Raw genomic sequence first — 15,713 nt, forward strand, 5'->3', positions numbered from 1 at the left:
GGGCTGGCACAAAGGTACGAGGAGGAGCAGAACCACCTTGGTCAGAGTTTATTGCAAGTTCCTGAAGCACTGTGCCCTGGCAGTGGGATTGTTGTGATAGTGGTGGTAAGTTTCCTTCAGTGGGAGCAGAGGTGGTGGGAGCCAAAGTAAAGGTGAGCAGGACCCAGCCGCCCCCTGCTGCTGCTCCTCATAGCCTGCCCAGGCCATGTGCATTTGGGGCCAAGGGGAAGTGCTGGGGATTGCTCCCTGCCTGGGAGGGAAGCAGCTGCCACCGCAGACAGGGAGGAGGCAAGACAGGAAGCCACAAGGGAGGAGGTGGCTGCAGCAGGTGCACAACGCCTCTCCCACAAGGACAGAGTCCCCCAGCCCATGCCCTTCACCCTGTCCAGCTGGGGGGGAAGGCTGCAGGCGTGACAGGTCCGTCGTGTAGCCGAGCAGCAGCGAGGATGAGCTGTGCAAGGTGCCGGTGGTGAGGGCAGGTGGGGTGGTGGGAGCAGCTGGAGCGCCAGGCGCTACCTCTGCAGCTCTTAGTAAGGCTGGTTCTTAATGAAACGGCAGAACATGGTGAAGGCAGCAAGTGGCCGGTCTGTGGGCACCATGTGGCCAGCTCCCTGTAGGAAAGGGACAGTGGCTGGCAGTGTGGCTGGGGAGCTGCCACAGCCCAGCTGACACCACACAAGCCTGACTGCAGCCTTGGTATGCAGCACACCCACCCACAGCCCTGTCCCTGGCCCCCAAGCCCTCAGCCCTACCTTGACAGTGAGGAAAGCGATGTTGGTGAATTCCTTCACAAAGCCACCGATCTGGTTCTCACCGTTTTCCGTGTAGAGCCAGGGCCGGCGAGCCACCTGCACCTGGGAGTAGCAGCAGTGCCTTCAGCACCTGCAGCTGGCCCTGCCCATGCTCCTGCCACAGCCAGCTACAGCACATAGCCTGGAGCCAGTGACTGGCCTGGCCTGGGCCCTGCCCATTTACCTTCTGGCACAGGGAATCCACAAACCACTCATCCCCGAGAAAGTTGCAAGCCATGTCAACGTCCCCATTGTACACTAGGATCCGGTATTTCTGTGTAGCAGAGAGAGAGTGAGCTATTGGCAGGACAGCAGCCCCAGCCAGGTAGGAGGCTGAGCTGGCAGACACTCCCAGGGTCTGTGGGCTCCCCCGCACACACCGTGGCTCCAAGCAGCTTGAGGTACACCTCATTCATCTGCATGTATAGGCGCCTGTAGCTGCGGTTCACCTCAAAGCTGTGGAGGAAGCAATGGCAGCATGTCTGCTCCTTCTCAGAGTAGTCCCTCCCTGCCCACAGCTTGCTCACCTGCACACCTGCCACTCTGGAGCCTCGGGGGAGATGTGCAGCGCCTTCCGCACCTCAGGGGAGTTCAGATACATGCTAGGGGCTGTGGAGTTGGTGCAGGGCGGGTCCATCCGGACCTTCTTTCGAGCTACTGGCATCCGGAACAGGTTCTGGGAGAGTCGGGAGAGTCACTGTCACAGCAGCACCTGCCCCATGGAGCAGCTGCTTTCTGCCCCTCCTGCTCACAAGAGCACAACTGGCTGAACAGAGGTTGCTCACAGCCCAGCAGCATGGGCACCTCGGCTCACCTGCCGCCAGGAGTACCTCAGTGGCATCCGGATGAAGGAATTGCCCAGGTCATGTGTGATGAGATAATCACCCTCATATCTGTAGGCAGAGACAGTATGAGGACAGACTGAAAACCCGGGAGAAGAAGGGCTAAGGGCTCTCCTGGGGGGAAGTCTTAAGCAGTAGCCACACACCATCCATCTTTCCCAGAAAGGCCCCATGCCCAGCCCACCATGTCTCTCTGTACCAGTGCAACCAAAGCTCTCACCTCATGCTCCCAGGAACACCTCCATCGCATGGGGCATAGAGGTTGTAGATATTGAGGCCAGACTCCTCTACAATCTGAATCATGTCCCCCATCTGCAAGGAATTGCAAAAAGGGTTTGGGACTAGGCAGAACCCTTGTGGACCTGTGGGCCCAGGCACGTTCTGCTGGGCACACCTATAGGGGCTCCGGCTCCCCTAACCTTGAGTGTGCAATTCAGGTTGGAGTTGTCATGGAAGTTGCACTTCCCCTGGGAGCAGCAATAGGCCTGAAGGTCTTTCCACAGCCTGTGGGCAGAGACCAGCACCACTTGGACCAGGTGGTAACACTGACATGACAGCTGCCCTGCAGCCCATTGGCCACAAGGCATGCAGCTTGGCATGCCCTCTTTACCCATGAACAAGCTCACCCATGGGAGCTGCCCTGGGATGAGGAGCCACAGCCCAGCTGCTGGCCCAGGCTAGGTGCTGCCCTTTCTCAACACCACCAGCCAGACAGCCCCAGCCTCAGCTGTGCACCCATGCTGCTTGCACACAGATAGCACATCCAGCATTCCCTCTGCTCTTACTCGGTCCCCAGCAGCCCGTGGTAATAGGCAAAGTAAACCAGGGAGTTGTCATTGATCTCATAAGATGAGAGGCCGTTTCCCACAGCGATTCCCTGCGAGGCAAGAAGAAAACAACCCTGTTGTGTTCCAGCTCCCCACAGGGCAGTCACAGCACAGCAGCCGCAGGCAGGAAGCAGATGTGGAACTGTTTACTCTGCGGAGGGAACAGGGAGGGTTGGGGGTGCCTGAGGACACTCCCCGGCAGCAGGGACAGACACGTCCACCAGCAGCTGCTGCCAGAACCCCAGGAGATGAAAGGCTGCAGGGCCAGGCGTGCCCTGCATCCTAACTGGTCCAACCCTGGCTGTGCCAAGCTCTCTGCTCCCCGTCTGGGCAGAGCCAAGCTGCCCACCTTCAGGTTGAGGCTAGGGTCCTGCATCACCCACTCTGCCAGTGTGGGAATGTAGACACCTCCATAGCTCTCCCCTGTGAGGAAGAGATCGTTCTTGGAGTACTCGGGGAAGAGCCGGAGGAAGTCCTTCAGTGCCAGGTAGTTGTTGTGAGCAACCTGCAGGGAGAAAGTGGCACGGTCAGGTGGTGAGGCTGCACCCCATAGCCAGGAGAGGGCAGGCAGGGGAGCAGGGCTCTCCCAGTCACTCGCCTCCGTGTCATTTGTGGCATACTTCTTGTCATCAGAGTATGAGAAGCCGACACCAGCTGGAGACTCCACGTAGAGGATGTTGGCAATCTGCAAGGACAGCAGAGAAGCCAGCAATCAGGGGGGACCCTCTGGCTCAGTGGGGCCAAGGACTGCTAGCCCCACCCACAGCAGCACCCACAGGAGCGTGGCCCGCCCCAGGGCTGCACTGGGATGGCCACATTCCTGTGCTGCTCAAGAGCACACTCGAGAGGAGGGTGTGTTGGGTGGGTGGGGAGCAGCGGTAGGCTCCATGGAGAGAGCAGGAGGAACTGGCTCACGGCCACCTCATCTTGAAGCCACAAAGAAAAGCAGTGCCTGTACCTTGTTCCATGCGTACTCATTGTACTTCAGTGTGACCCCATCGGGCTGGATCTGAGGAAGAAGGTGGTGACTGATGGGCAAAGCAGGACAGGACACAGCGGGATGGCTTGTGCCACGCAGCCAGTCATCCCCTGAGCCCTTGAGTCATGGGATAGCAGTGACTACTAACCAGGAAGGGGCCATGCTCCTTGAGGAAGCCCTCCATGGAGCTGCAGCCAGGACCCCCGTTCAGCCACAGCACCAGGGGGCTGCTCTGGGGATTGCTCTGGGCCTCCACGAACCTGTGGATGTGTAGCTGTGAGTGCCCGGTGCTAGTCGATGCCCCCCTATCGCCAGGCGCAGTCCCACGTACCAGTAGTGCAGGTACTTGCCCGGCCCGGCGCAGAGGTAGCCCGAGAAGTGGCGGAAGGACGGCTGCTTTGACAGCCCCGGCAGGTAGGTCACCTCATGGTCCGGGGGGGCGGCCCAGCTCAACCCCAGCAGCAGCAGCGACGACAGCAACACCGGCCCCATCTGCGGTGGGCGGAAGGGACGGTCAGGCTGCTGTCGGCCAGGAACGGCCGCGGCAGCGCCCCGCGAGCGCCCCGGCCCGGCTGCCCCCGCCAGGCCCCCCACTTGGGGCTGACCCCCGGCCCGGCCCAGTCGGCTCCCCTGGCGCTGGTCCCGGTCCCTCCATCCCGTCCCCCCGGTCCCGTCCCAGCGCCCCCCCGGTACCGCTGACCGCGGCCGCTCCCGGCGCGGCGCTCCCAGGCGGCGGTCACGGCGGGCACATGACACGCGCCCATATGACCTGCGGCCCTCACGTGAGCGGGGCGGAGCCCCACGGCGGCCAATCATCGCCCCGGGGGCGGCCGGCCCCGCCCCGGCCCTGCCCGCGCACGTGGGAGCGGTCCCGGACCGGGACCGGGACAGTGTAGGGGGAGCACTGATGGAGTCCCCGTGCCCAAACGGGGTGCCGGTGGGCACTACCGGGAACCACCGCTTACAGCTGGGTACCACCGGCCACAGCTGGGTGCCACCCAGCACCGCCGGGTAAAGCCGGGCATCTCCAGGCACTGCCAGTCATCACCGTGGGATGACCACTGGCCACTGCTGGCTATAGCTGGTACCACTGGGCACCAGCGGTCACTGCCAGCTGCTGCTGGACAGCATGGGCACAGCCAGGCACCCTGGCCCAGGTGGCAGCGCTGGAGAGTCCAGGGTGGAATGTCTGTGGGTCTTGTTTGGGCCAAGTGGTGCCCAGCAGCCACAGGGACCCTGTAACCGCCCCCATGGCACTAGGACCCCCTTGAGCCCTCCGGTTGTCCCTCCCAGCCGGGCTGTCAGCACCTCACAGCAGCTGTGACAGAGACAGTTAAAAATAGCTCCGGCAGCAATGGCTGCCCGGTGGCGGCTTGCTGCACGCTTCCACCACATCCATGGCGCCAACATCCGCCTGGATGCCTCACGCACACAAGCCACACGGGTGGAGAGCTTCGCCAACGGGCTCTGCTTCAGCCAGGAGCCTCTGGCACCCGGGCAGATCTTCCTGGTGGAGATTGAAGAGAAGGAGCTGGGCTGGTGTGGGCACTTGCGCGTGGGACTGACAGCCCATGATCCCCAGAGCCTGGAGGTAGTGCCTGAGTACTCGCTGCCGGACCTGGTCAGCCTGGGGGACAGCTGGGTGTTTGCCATCACCCGGAACCACAACCGTGTGGTGGTGGAGGGGGAGGAGGCGCAGGCACGGGGGCAGTCCTGGGAGCCCTTCCTGCTGATCGACCGGGTGCGGATCCCCCGTGACACGCTGGTGGGGCGCAGCCGGCCCGGCCGCTACAGCCACATCCTGGATGACCTGTACAAGATGAATGTGCTGCCCGCAACCGCCCGGCGCAGCCGCATCGGGGTGCTGTACGCCCCGCAGCCCGATGGCACCGCCGACATGCACATCGTCATCAACGGCGAGGACATGGGGCCGAGCGCCCGAGGCCTGCCCGCCACCCGCCCGCTCTACGCCGTCATTGACGTCTTTGCCTCCACCAAGAGTGTCCGGGTGATCCCGGTGGATTATGGCTGTAGGTACCTGTACCCCTCCCTGCGGCATGTGCTGTGCGGGCCAGAAGTGGGGGAGCTCTGGTGGGGTCATGCAGTAGTCGCCAACAGAGGGAAGGTTGGCGTGTGCCACTGGGCAGGGGGGCACAGGGGGTAAGAGGGCACAGGAAAGCCTCTGGTTCTTGTGGAGCCCAGGCAAGATCCACAGTACCGCTGCTGGGCAGTGTCTGACGAAAGCTCTGCCGTGGGCACTGTGCTGGGGCCAGGGGAGAGACCCCCAGCAGCAGCAGCAGCAGTCAGACAAACCCCCCTGGCCACTCTTCCCAAGCAGAGTGATAGGGTTGGGTGTTTGGGGCTGTCTCACAGCTGTGAGGCCTTGCTGTGCCCAGCCTTGCCTACAGCACGTGGCCGCCAGAGCCAGCTAAGATCCTGCCCTGGTATCAAAACATCCACCTACATCCACCACAGCTCAGCACACCGCACCCACGCGCCTGCTGCGTGCCCCAGACATGATGTTCCCTGGGCAGACACCCTGTGATGCCATCAGAACCTGGGCATTAACCCATGTCCCTTGGCTTGTTGGGAGGGACCAGGCTAATAAGTGCTAATTAGCACCACGCTGGAAAAATGAGGAGATGGATCAGGTGAGACAGAGCCAGAAGAGCTAGAGCCAGAGTACTGCCTGCCCCCAGCACTGGGAGCCATGGCTTCACATGCTGGTGTCAAGAGCAGCTGTTTCTGTCCCAGGGCTGGAACCTGGTATTCTCCCTGGTGTAACAGCTGGGGAGAGTAGTGGCTGCAGCAGATAGTACCCCATGCTGCTGAGCCACCCATGGCTCCAGGAAGTCGTATCACAGGAGCAGGAACCAGGCAGATTCTGTGCAGGTACCCAAGGGGACAGTTCTCATGGTGGTCTGCCCCAAAGGTATGGTGGGTGCTGTCTCTGCAGGCAGTGCAGCCCCAGCCTGCAGACACTCACCCAGCAGCTTGGTGCTGGGGCCAGTGCAGACAGACCAAGGGAGTGGGATGAAAAAGAAGCACAGCATGGGTATGTGAAATCCTGGGGACTTGCTTGACAGCCACTAGAGAAAGAAATGCAAACCAGCCACAGTCACACACAGCTTGGGCACATAACTGTTTCTCAGCCTTCCTCCTAATAACGGGAAGAGCTTTGCTGCCCCGGGCCCTTGAGCTTCCAGCCCTGCTGGAGCAGCCTGGCACCAGCTCCCGCACAGCCAGTTCGAGCCCAGGGCAGGACGATGCCACAAAACAAACTCACCCACTACTGCCTTTAACCACAGTGCCTCTGAGAAGCTCTGGCAGCTCCTCCACCCCGCTGTGCCCAGCCTCGCTGCCGACTTGCCCGGCTCAGGTACACTTTCTGTTCTCTTGCAGTTCTTTCCCTGCAGACGCTGTGCCGGCTGGTTATCCAGAAACACATTGTGCACCGCCTGGCCATCGATGGCCTGGACTTGCCCCCGCTACTCAAGAGCTGGTGCCAACATGAGTGAGGTATCAAGGGTGCTGCTGGGCTGCCCCCCACATCAACAGCCCCCCAGTGACAGCTGCCTGGCAGGCTCTGTGCCCCTCCCTGCCCACTCACCCCAGCATATGCTGCTGAAGGGCTGACAGGAAAGCAAAGTGGGGTTGGGATTTTCCCCACACTAACGGTGTTACACGCCCAGAGCATGGGCAGGGGGATTGATGAGGGTCAGAAAGAGCAATAAAGGGCTTCCAGACAAGACTCTGTCAAAGGAGGCTTGGGGCCTGGGATGCCCCTATGCTTCAGCAACTCCTTGTGGGAGCAGTTCCTCCACCAGTGAGGAAGGGAGCACAGGCTGCAGCCCTGTGGGCTCAGGACATGTGCCTGGCCCGGTAATTATGCTGGGACTGTCAGGGTGGATCAGAGTGGGTGGAGCGTGGGAGGGCACAGTACAGTGTTCACGTGGAGGTAAATTACAGCCGGACACTCATCCCGGGCAGTTTCACTCTTGGGAAAGATGTTTACCCAGAGAAGGATGAGTTATTTCCTGTGTGTTCAGCTTGGAGGGGGACGAGTCAGATGCTGGAGCACCCAGACAGCAGTGCTGGCAGCAGCCCTTGCTTGGGCACGTGTCTGTGGCCACAGAGCCAGTCACAGTGACCTGGTGCAGGGCACAGCCATCCTGACTTGGAGCTCCATGCCCTCGGCTCTGTGCCCTCAGCCAGACCCTTCAACCCCTGGCAGGTGGGGATGGCAGCAGGCATCCTGCAGTGCCTATGCAGGCTGGAGGGGAGGCAGGGTGGCAGCTGTGCAGAGGAACAGGCTGGAGGGGAGAGGTCTCCCAAAATCAGAGGGGTTCCCACAGAAGCCAGAAAGATAGCAAAGGGGCAGGCAAAGCCTTCCAGGCCTCTTCCACAGCACAACCAAAGGGGAAACAAGCAGCTCTAAGCTTACAAAAAGGTGTTTTAAAGAAACAGGATGCTATATTTAGTCACAGACTCGATAGTATCAGATCATGTTACAAAACTCATGCTCAAAGGAAATCCCCAGCCCTCAACCACAGCCAACTCCACCAACACCAAAGTGTTAATGAAGGAATTGCTAAATTCCATGGGAAAAACATGAACAGTGACCAAACCACAGCAATGGAGGGAGGTCTGTGACATTCCCTGCTATGTCCCAAGAACAGCCTGGGAGGTGATGGGGCTGGTGCTCATCTGGCTGCAATAGGGCTGGGGAACTCACCCACTCCAGAGCAGTGCCCACGGATGAGGGAGTTTACTCTCCTGGCTGTTGTCCCTCCCCCACCCTTGCACGAAGCCTTTACTCCCCACCTCCCTGCAGTGTTATCTGCCCGGCAGTGACCCCTGCACACGAGGGCGGGTTCCTGTTTCTTGAGGAATTGAGAGCAGCTGCTGCAACCAGACAAACAACACCCCTGCTCTGTAATGGGCTGCAGCACAGTGGGATTGCAGGGATTCAGAAGCTGCCACCTCCTGCCACCTGAGGCACCACAGGACGACTGAGGAGCACTGCCCAAAGCCCTGCCCCATTCCCCATGCTCTGTTCCCTGGGCAGGGAGGGGTGGCTGCAGCCGGCACAGGGACAAGCTCAGCTCCCAGACAACACGAGGGTGATTTATTGGCTCAGTTGCACAACACCTCACAGCTGGATGCTGCAAGGACCTGCGGGTGCTGGCTACGCATGAAATAGTTTTGTCACGTGTTACTGTACCTAGATCCCTACAAATCTATGGAATCGTATGGGATTAATTTGAGAAACCACAAAGAACTGGCTGATGTCATCACAAAGACTCTCGATGAGTTTTGAGCGGTTTTGGGAATCTGGAGAGGTTCCCACATGACTGGAAGCTGGGGAATTATGTCCTGATTTCAAAGGGCAGAAAGGAGAACCCTGGAAACTACAGGCCTGTCAGTCTCACTTCAGTGCCCAGTAAAATCATAGAAAAGATCATTCTGGCAGGTACTGAAAAACACCTCTAGGAGGGCACACTCACTGGTCACAGCCAGCAGGGTTTTTTGAGGGGAAAGTCCTGCTTGTTGAACATGATGTCCTTCTACAACAGGGTAACCCACCTAATTGACCAAGGAAAGCCAGTAGCTGTAATGTTTTTGGGCTTCAGCAAAGCTTCTGATACTGTTTGTCCCAGTATTTTTTTGGACAAAGTGTCCAGCTTGCAGCTGAATAATCCTGTTACACAATGGGTGAGCAACTGGCTCACAAGTTGGGCACAAACAAAGACTTAGAGGGAATGGGGTGACATCAGGCTGGTGTCCAGCCACTAGAGGGGTTCCATAGGGCTTCACCCTTGGCCCAGTTCTCTTCAACATCTTCATTAACGACTTAAACTCAGGACTTGAAGGAATATTAAGTAATATATTAATGTTTAGTGCTAAGAACACTAAATTGAGAGGAGCTGTCAACTCCATTGAAGGCAGAGAGGCCCTGCTGAGAGACCTCAAAAAATTGGAGAGATGGGTAATCACCAGAAGTATGAAGTCTAACAAGAACAAGTGACACACTGCACCTTGTACAGGGCAATCCTGGTCGTATATACAGACAGGGGAAAAGAAGCTGGATTCCAGCACTGTGGAAAGGGACCTGGTTGTTGCCAAGTTGAATGTGGTCAGCAGCGCCCTGGCAGCCAGGAGGGCCAATCCTGTCCTGGGGACATCAGACACAGCATTGCCAGCAAGGGAGGGGATTGTCCTGCACTGCTCTGCACTGGTACAGCCTCACCTCAAGTCCTGGGGGCAGTTTTGGCACCACAATATAAAAAAGACATTGAGCTATTAGAGAACATTCAAAAGATGCCACGAGGATGGTGATGGGACTGGAAGCAAAGCTTTTGAGAAACAGTTGAGGTAACTTAGTCTGTTCAGCCTGGAGAAGAGGAAACTGAGGGAAGACCTCATTGTGGTCTTCGACATCCTCATGAGAAGAAGCAGAGGGGCAGGCTCTGATCTCTTCACTGTCATGACCAGTGACAGAACTCGAGGAAATGGTATAAAGCTGAGTCAGGAGAGATTGAGGCAGAATATCAGAAAAAGGTTTTTCACCTAAAGGGTGGCTGAGCACTGGAACAGGCTCCCATGGGTAGTGGTAATGGCATCAAGCCTGTCTGAGTTCAGGAAGTGTCTGGACAATGCTCTCAGGCACATGGTGGGATTTTTGTGGTGTCCTGCACAGGACTGGGAGTTGGACACAATCCCAATGGGTCCCTTCCAGCTCAGCAGATTCTAGGATACCAGCACCTCCCACATTGCACCATCCAGAGCTGGCTCCTGGCCACAGCTGTTAGCCAGGTCAGTGACTGTTACCCTTCCTGCAGGATCAGGAGCTCCCAATCCAGTTCCTCTGCTGCCCCATGCAACAAATGACGCTCACTCAGCAGATCAAGGACCCAAACTGCCCCTTCCATGCCGAGGAAATGACAGGCTGTGGGGAATGAAGGTGCAAGACAGGACACAGTGGAAGCACCCAGCTCAGCTCCCACTCAGTGCTGGAGCTTCACCTCAATGGAGCTGATCCAGCTGCCAGCCAGCTCCCACAGAGTCCTGTGCTCTAAGTCCTCATACTGTGCCAGGCAGCTGGCTGATCTCTGCCATGAGGAAGAGCACCATCAGGGATTTATCCAAAGACTTGTTCCAGGAGCTCTTTAGGACCTCCAAGAGGCTATCAGCACTGTCTCACACAGCCTGATGGGCATCACATCCCCTCTCCCATGGTCTACTGAGCCTCTCCCTCTGCCAGAGCTTCCTGTAAGAATTCAGCACAGCCAAATTCTGTCCAATCACAAGATGTGACAGCATGGCAGCTGGAAGGCCAGGTTGAAGAGGCAAGTGTAGCTACTTGGGCCTTCCTGGAAGATGCTCACAAGGTGGGCATCCTCCTGGCTCTGTACACTGAGCCTGTCCTACCTGGTGCAAATCAGCTGCCTGGACTTCCAAAGCACTGCCTTAGGCACACTGGCAGCAGCCTCTCACTTAGGTGCAGCCTGGCAGCAGCCTCTGTGCAAATGCCACTCAAAAACTTCCTGATACTGTCTTCAGTCCTTTGGGTAATCTAATCTTCACTGACATCCTGAGGTTTCTGTGGCCTCCAGTTTTGCCACAGGATACAGGATCTAGCAGGGACTGAGTTTGCTGGCTCACTCTGGAGAAGAGCATGAGGTGTTTCAGGCTGACACTGAAGGGCCTCAGGGAGCTGGTGGACTCTGGAGGACAATCACACGACTCTCAACAGCCACAAGAGAGGCTGACATGGGCTGCTGCTGCTTAGCTGCTGCCACAGTGGGGGAAGCCCGGCCAGAGCTCTGGGATGTGTTACCATGGCACACCAGAGAGGCAAGAGGCAAGTCTGAAATAGGTAGACTTTGGGGGAGCTGCCTGAGCAGCACGGTGATCAGGATGGGCATCAGGTGGGATCTTAGAAACACACTCTTTCTAGTGCCAGGCCAAGGTGGTGATGCAGCTCTCCAGAGAGAGCCTAGCACTGCAAAACTGACTTAACCCTGGATGCCAATCTCCAGCTCCATGAAGAAGTCTCTGCTCTCCCCCCAGCTGCCCTCTGTGCGTGGCCCGGACCCCATCCTCGAGCAGCCAGCGAAGGTGGAGCTGAGGCAGCGAGTCCGGCGTGATGAGGTCTCTCAGGACGGTGAGCAGCTCCTGCCGGTGGCTCTCAGTGCCTGCACCCACGGCTTTCCTGCGGCGATCACGGCCGGCCCCTCGGCACGGTGCTCCAGGCACAGCCGCCGCAGCCACATGCAGAGGGGGAGCACCGGGAGCTGCACCGGGCAGGCGCGGGCCAGCGCGGCTGGGGCTGTCAGTGCGGGCCCATTCCCCGCTGCTGCTACCGGCGGGGACACCGCGGCGTGTCCCGGTCTCTGCTGCGCTCCGCCGCCGCCTCCCCCGGCCGCGCCCGTGGCGGCGCGCGGTGCGGCCTCGCCCGGCGCTGGGCTCCGCCCGCCGCGGCGGCACCGGAGCGCTCGGGCGCCGCTCGCCGCGGCCGCTGTGCATCGCCCCGGGCCGGGAACGCCGGGAGCACCGCTCGCTGTGGCCGCTCCCCAGGGCGGCTTGCGGGCAGCGGCTCCTGCCTGGCTGCCTCCCCCTCCTCCCTCCGCATCGCTGTGCGGCAGCTGGAGGATCAGCGACTGCGCTCTCGCTCACGACTCTCAGCAAGAAGAGCACCGCTCTCCGCCCTCACTCCTTGCTCCCCACAAGGAAGGCATAGAGGACTTGTCCTCCCTTGTCTGGCGCCCAGTGAAGGAGAAGCCTCTCAGCAACTACTTGAAGATGCACTTCATCACGTTGCTGAGGAAGCTCATTGTGTCTTTATACCTAAACCACACGGTTCTGCAGCTCTGGAGGAGCAGGCTAGAACATGACAAGAAAAGCTTCAAGGAAGGAGGTTAAATTGTATTTCAAGAAGGCAAGTTATATTTTAAAAGGGCAAAGGGAGTAGTTGCATAACTAGTGAGTGACCTTGTAGCCTTTGTGCACACAAGCAGATCCACCAGCTAAGATGGGAAGGAAACAGTGTCACTACAGCCGCTTGGAGAAGTGAAGGCCGTGGAATGCTCCCCGAGGGAAACCTGATATCACCTTTCCACTGCAGTGAGGTAAGACAGCTGGAGAATGCTGCAGATACCGATGCTTGGACTCTTGAGCTAGAAAAGGCAGGAGCTATACAGCGAACACAGCAAGTGTGTGGCACAGCTGGCAGTGCCCCGGTACTGGGGCATCCCACTACCGGGATCAGCCTGGTTATCAAAGCCAGGTACGGGACAGGGCCTGTGCCCGGGGCAGCGCTGGGCTGGGCCCAAGCGGCGGCTCCACGGGACCTGTTGGTGGTACACCGGGGGAGCGCGGGCGCACGGCCCTGCCGCTGGGGCTGCTGCGAGCTCCAGACGGACGCGGCGGACGGGCCTTACCTGACATCCTGGAGGGCAGCGGTGCCGTGCTGCCGGTTGTGGCTGCGCACCGGGACGCAGCTCCGCAACCAGTAGAGGCAGCCCTTGCAGGCGAGAAAGCGGGCGCATGGCGAGGGGTGGTCGCGGAGGGACGCCCGGAACCCTTCCGCTCAGCCGCCCAAGCCCACCCCGCCATCCCCGTTAAACCAGCCGGGCACGCCCGCACCCTGATCTTGACCAATCAGCGCCGTCTTCTGCCGATTTTTCAGGAGGCGAACCAACCAGCCCAGAGCATCCTGACAAGACTAGGGTGACTGACAGTTATACTGTCCAATCATATGGCGGTCTTCGCCCCGAGGATGGGCGGTGCTTCCTGGTCCGCCGTGCTGGTCGGTTCGCGGTGCCGGTCCCGGTTCGCGGAGGTGATGGGGGCCCCAGGCGACGCCGGCGGGGCTGGAGCGGGGTCGGGATCCGGGCCGCCGCCGTCCGGGGACCTGCGCAGCGTGCTGATCACCAGCGTGCTGAACCTGGAGCGGCTGGAGGTCGACCTCTTCAGGTACGGGTGGACGCCGGGGCAGTGGGACCGAGCCGCCTCCTCCTCCGCCGCCACCCTCACCACGGCCGCCTTCTCCCCGCAGGGGCCAGCACCACTGGGTGCCCGCCACGCAGCACCTCTTTGGCGGGCAGATCGTGGGGCAGGCGCTGGTGGCGGCGGCCCACGCCGTGAGCCGCGACGAGCAGGTGCACTCGCTGCACTGCTACTTCGTGCGGACAGGTGCGCCCGAGGAACCGGGGAACCGGGCGGCGGGGACGGGGTCCCTGGGTTCGGGAGGGGCCCGGCAGCGGTTGGGAAGTTCGCAGGAGTGAGGAGGCGCCGTCATCCTGGTGCCAGCAAACAGGGAGGGTGAGTGGCGCTGCCGGGCCCAGCCTCTGCGGGGCGGGTTTCGCCTGTGCGCTGTGCGCCATGGCCCAGCGGCCCAGCGTCCCTTTCCCGTCGCAGGGGACCCCAAGGTGCCGGTGCTGTACGAGGTGGAGCGGACCCGCACAGGGAAGAGTTTCTCTGTTCGCTCTGTAAAGGCCATCCAGCATGGAAAGCCCATCTTCACCTGCCAGGCCTCCTTCCAGCTCTCGCAGGGAAGCCCAGTGCAGCACCAGTTCACCATGCCGACCGTGCCACCCCCCGAGGAGCTGCTGACACAGGAGGAGCTCATCCAGAAGTTTCTGCAGTGAGTGGGGTGGAAGGGACACGCCAGGGATGCCCCTTGCTGCCCGGGGCATAGGGAGCTGTGGGAGAGTCTGAGGAATTCTTGAATGTGCCTGGGAGGGGAACAGAGGAGTAGGACAAAACAGAGCTGTGCCCCTCTTGTCCTTCTGTGTGCCCCTGGGTCCCTGGGCTGGAGCTGCTGCCAGTAGGATGTGTTCCAACCTGCCTGTCTGGCATTAACCTTGCTGCTCTGTGCTGGGCTGCAGGAATCCTAATGTGGCTGAGGGATACAGGAAGCGTCTCACCAAGATCCAAGCTCAAGATGTGCCGATTGACATTAAACCCGTGAACCCACCAGATATATTCAGCTTGGAGCCACAGGAGCCAAAGCAGCTCTTCTGGGTGCGAGCACGAGGCTACATAGGTGGGTCCTGCTGGGTCCAGGTGCCTCCCAAGCCAAGGGCTTAAGCACCTGCTCACACTGTGGAGCACTGTTGCAACAGAGTGGGTTGGGGAGGGCTGTGATTAGGGGGCTGCCTATGCCCCATCCTGGGCACTTCAAGGCTGTAATACAGGTAGGTGCAGAGGTGATGCTGGGGCATGGCATGGCAAAGGGAATAAGTCTGGAAAAAATCTCAGCTGTGCTTGGCAGCTGGCTCCAGGGGAGCGGAGCCCCTGGGGCTCTGTGCCCCAGGCATGTCCCACAGGCTCCCACGGGATGGGCAGCACTGGTTGCTCTGCAGGAGAGACTGACATGAAGGTGCACTGCTGCGTGGCTGCCTACATCTCAGACTATGCCTTCCTGGGCACGGCCCTGCTCCCGCACCGGCAGTACCGCATCAAGTTCATGGTGTCCCTCGACCATTCTATGTGGTTCCATGCGCCCTTCAGAGCTGACCACTGGATGCTGTACGAGTGTGAGAGCCCCTGGGCTGGTAAGTCCTTAGTGTGTTTTTGGGAGACCGTCATGGCCAAGGCCAGCCCTGCCTGTCCTGGCAGCAGTGGGCTGCAGTCTGACAGTCTCTCTCTCTGCAGGTGGGTGCCGGGGCTTGGTGCAGGGACGGCTGTGGCGCAGGGATGGGGTCCTGGCTGTCACCTGCGCACAGGAAGGTGTCATCAGGGTGGAACAGACACCAACCCAGAGCAAGCTCTAGCTGAAGAGACCCAATAAACTGGGGCTCAAGCATGCTGAGGAAGGGACCCTGAGATCAAGACAGGACCTGGGCAGGAACAGGGAAGAGACCAGGTGGGACCAAGCACTGCAGGAAGTCCCAGTGCCAGAGGTGTCTGCAACAGACTGTGACCAACAGAGCATCATTGCAACCAGCTGCTAGCTGCATAGCACGTAAGCACATGCTGCCATCAGCTGTCCCTCACCCACCTTAAAATAAAGGCATTGGGTGAAGAGCTGGACTCTGTCCCTGGAGTTTGTCCCCTTGGACCCGTGACTGGGCTTGCACGAGGGCGGGCAGTGCCAGGAGCACAGTGGATCAGCTCTGTCCCCATGCCAGGAGGAGCCACAAGAGGGGAAGGTGCTACTTTGGCACACGTTGTTTCCTCTTCTCACTTCTGCACTTGTACTGCCCTGGCTCCTCAGTTGCTGCTTCTGCTTGTCCTTGGGCTCCTCCCCAGGACTGGGCTTGGGCTT

At 59.7% G+C, this 15,713-nt stretch overlaps 3 protein-coding genes across 7 annotated transcripts; 2 read left to right on the forward strand and 1 right to left on the reverse strand.

Annotated features, from left to right (window-relative positions):
- Nucleotides 1-33: 33 nt before the first annotated feature.
- Nucleotides 34-13,046, reverse strand: CTSA (cathepsin A). 4 transcript variants are annotated; one of them, XM_009093013.4, is made up of 15 exons: nt 12,883-13,046; nt 3,771-3,931; nt 3,588-3,699; nt 3,419-3,469; nt 3,059-3,145; nt 2,810-2,965; nt 2,419-2,510; nt 2,053-2,137; nt 1,854-1,945; nt 1,606-1,684; nt 1,319-1,467; nt 1,172-1,247; nt 976-1,065; nt 753-854; nt 34-611 (listed from the first exon to the last, which is right to left on the reverse strand). In XM_009093013.4, exons 1-15 carry the CDS (start codon nt 12,988-12,990, stop codon nt 528-530), a joined length of 1,524 nt encoding a protein of 507 aa, XP_009091261.2. In that variant the 5' UTR covers nt 12,991-13,046; the 3' UTR covers nt 34-527. The 4 variants fall into 4 exon arrangements, with proteins under 4 accessions (XP_009091261.2, XP_018772800.3, XP_018772801.3 ...); XM_018917255.3 differs by lacking the exon at nt 12,883-13,046 and adding an exon at nt 4,136-4,270; XM_018917256.3 differs by lacking the exon at nt 12,883-13,046 and adding an exon at nt 4,133-4,270.
- On the forward strand, nt 4,322-11,718 carry NEURL2 (neuralized E3 ubiquitin protein ligase 2). 2 transcript variants are annotated; one of them, XM_050981999.1, is made up of 2 exons: nt 4,322-5,473; nt 6,842-11,718. In XM_050981999.1, exons 1-2 carry the CDS (start codon nt 4,794-4,796, stop codon nt 6,951-6,953), a joined length of 792 nt encoding a protein of 263 aa, XP_050837956.1. In that variant the 5' UTR covers nt 4,322-4,793; the 3' UTR covers nt 6,954-11,718. The 2 variants fall into 2 exon arrangements, with proteins under 2 accessions (XP_050837956.1, XP_009091260.1); XM_009093012.4 differs by having other exon boundaries at nt 4,322-5,469.
- On the forward strand, nt 12,444-15,472 carry ACOT8 (acyl-CoA thioesterase 8). The gene is made up of 7 exons (XM_050981998.1): nt 12,444-12,570; nt 13,131-13,417; nt 13,500-13,636; nt 13,862-14,087; nt 14,332-14,489; nt 14,809-15,000; nt 15,101-15,472. Exons 2-7 carry the CDS (start codon nt 13,200-13,202, stop codon nt 15,217-15,219), a joined length of 1,050 nt encoding a protein of 349 aa, XP_050837955.1. The 5' UTR covers nt 12,444-12,570; nt 13,131-13,199; the 3' UTR covers nt 15,220-15,472.
- The last annotated feature ends 241 nt before the right edge of the window (nt 15,473-15,713 follow it).

This window comes from Serinus canaria, chromosome 20, assembly GCF_022539315.1.
Source record: "Serinus canaria isolate serCan28SL12 chromosome 20, serCan2020, whole genome shotgun sequence".
NCBI lineage: Eukaryota > Metazoa > Chordata > Aves > Passeriformes > Fringillidae > Serinus > Serinus canaria.

Bases quoted from the DNA above. Each gene is read 5' to 3' on its own strand.
- CTSA (XM_018917256.3), bottom strand. From the start codon at position 4,255: ATGATTGGCCGCCGTGGGGCTCCGCCCCGCTCACGTGAGGGCCGCAGG. The intron at 3,932-4,132 runs GTACCGGGGGGG...CGCCCACCGCAG, and splicing joins GGGAGCGGCCGCGGTCAGCG to ATGGGGCCGGTGTTGCTGTC. The intron at 1,946-2,052 runs GTTAGGGGAGCC...AATTCCTTGCAG, and splicing joins ACCTGAATTGCACACTCAAG to ATGGGGGACATGATTCAGAT.
- NEURL2 (XM_050981999.1), top strand. From the start codon at position 4,794: ATGGCTGCCCGGTGGCGGCTTGCTGCACGCTTCCACCACATCCATGGC. The intron at 5,474-6,841 runs GTACCTGTACCC...GTTCTCTTGCAG, and splicing joins CCGGTGGATTATGGCTGTAG to TTCTTTCCCTGCAGACGCTG.
- ACOT8 (XM_050981998.1), top strand. From the start codon at position 13,200: ATGGCGGTCTTCGCCCCGAGGATGGGCGGTGCTTCCTGGTCCGCCGTG. The intron at 14,088-14,331 runs GTGAGTGGGGTG...GCTGGGCTGCAG, and splicing joins CTCATCCAGAAGTTTCTGCA to GAATCCTAATGTGGCTGAGG. The intron at 15,001-15,100 runs GTAAGTCCTTAG...CTCTCTCTGCAG, and splicing joins GTGTGAGAGCCCCTGGGCTG to GTGGGTGCCGGGGCTTGGTG.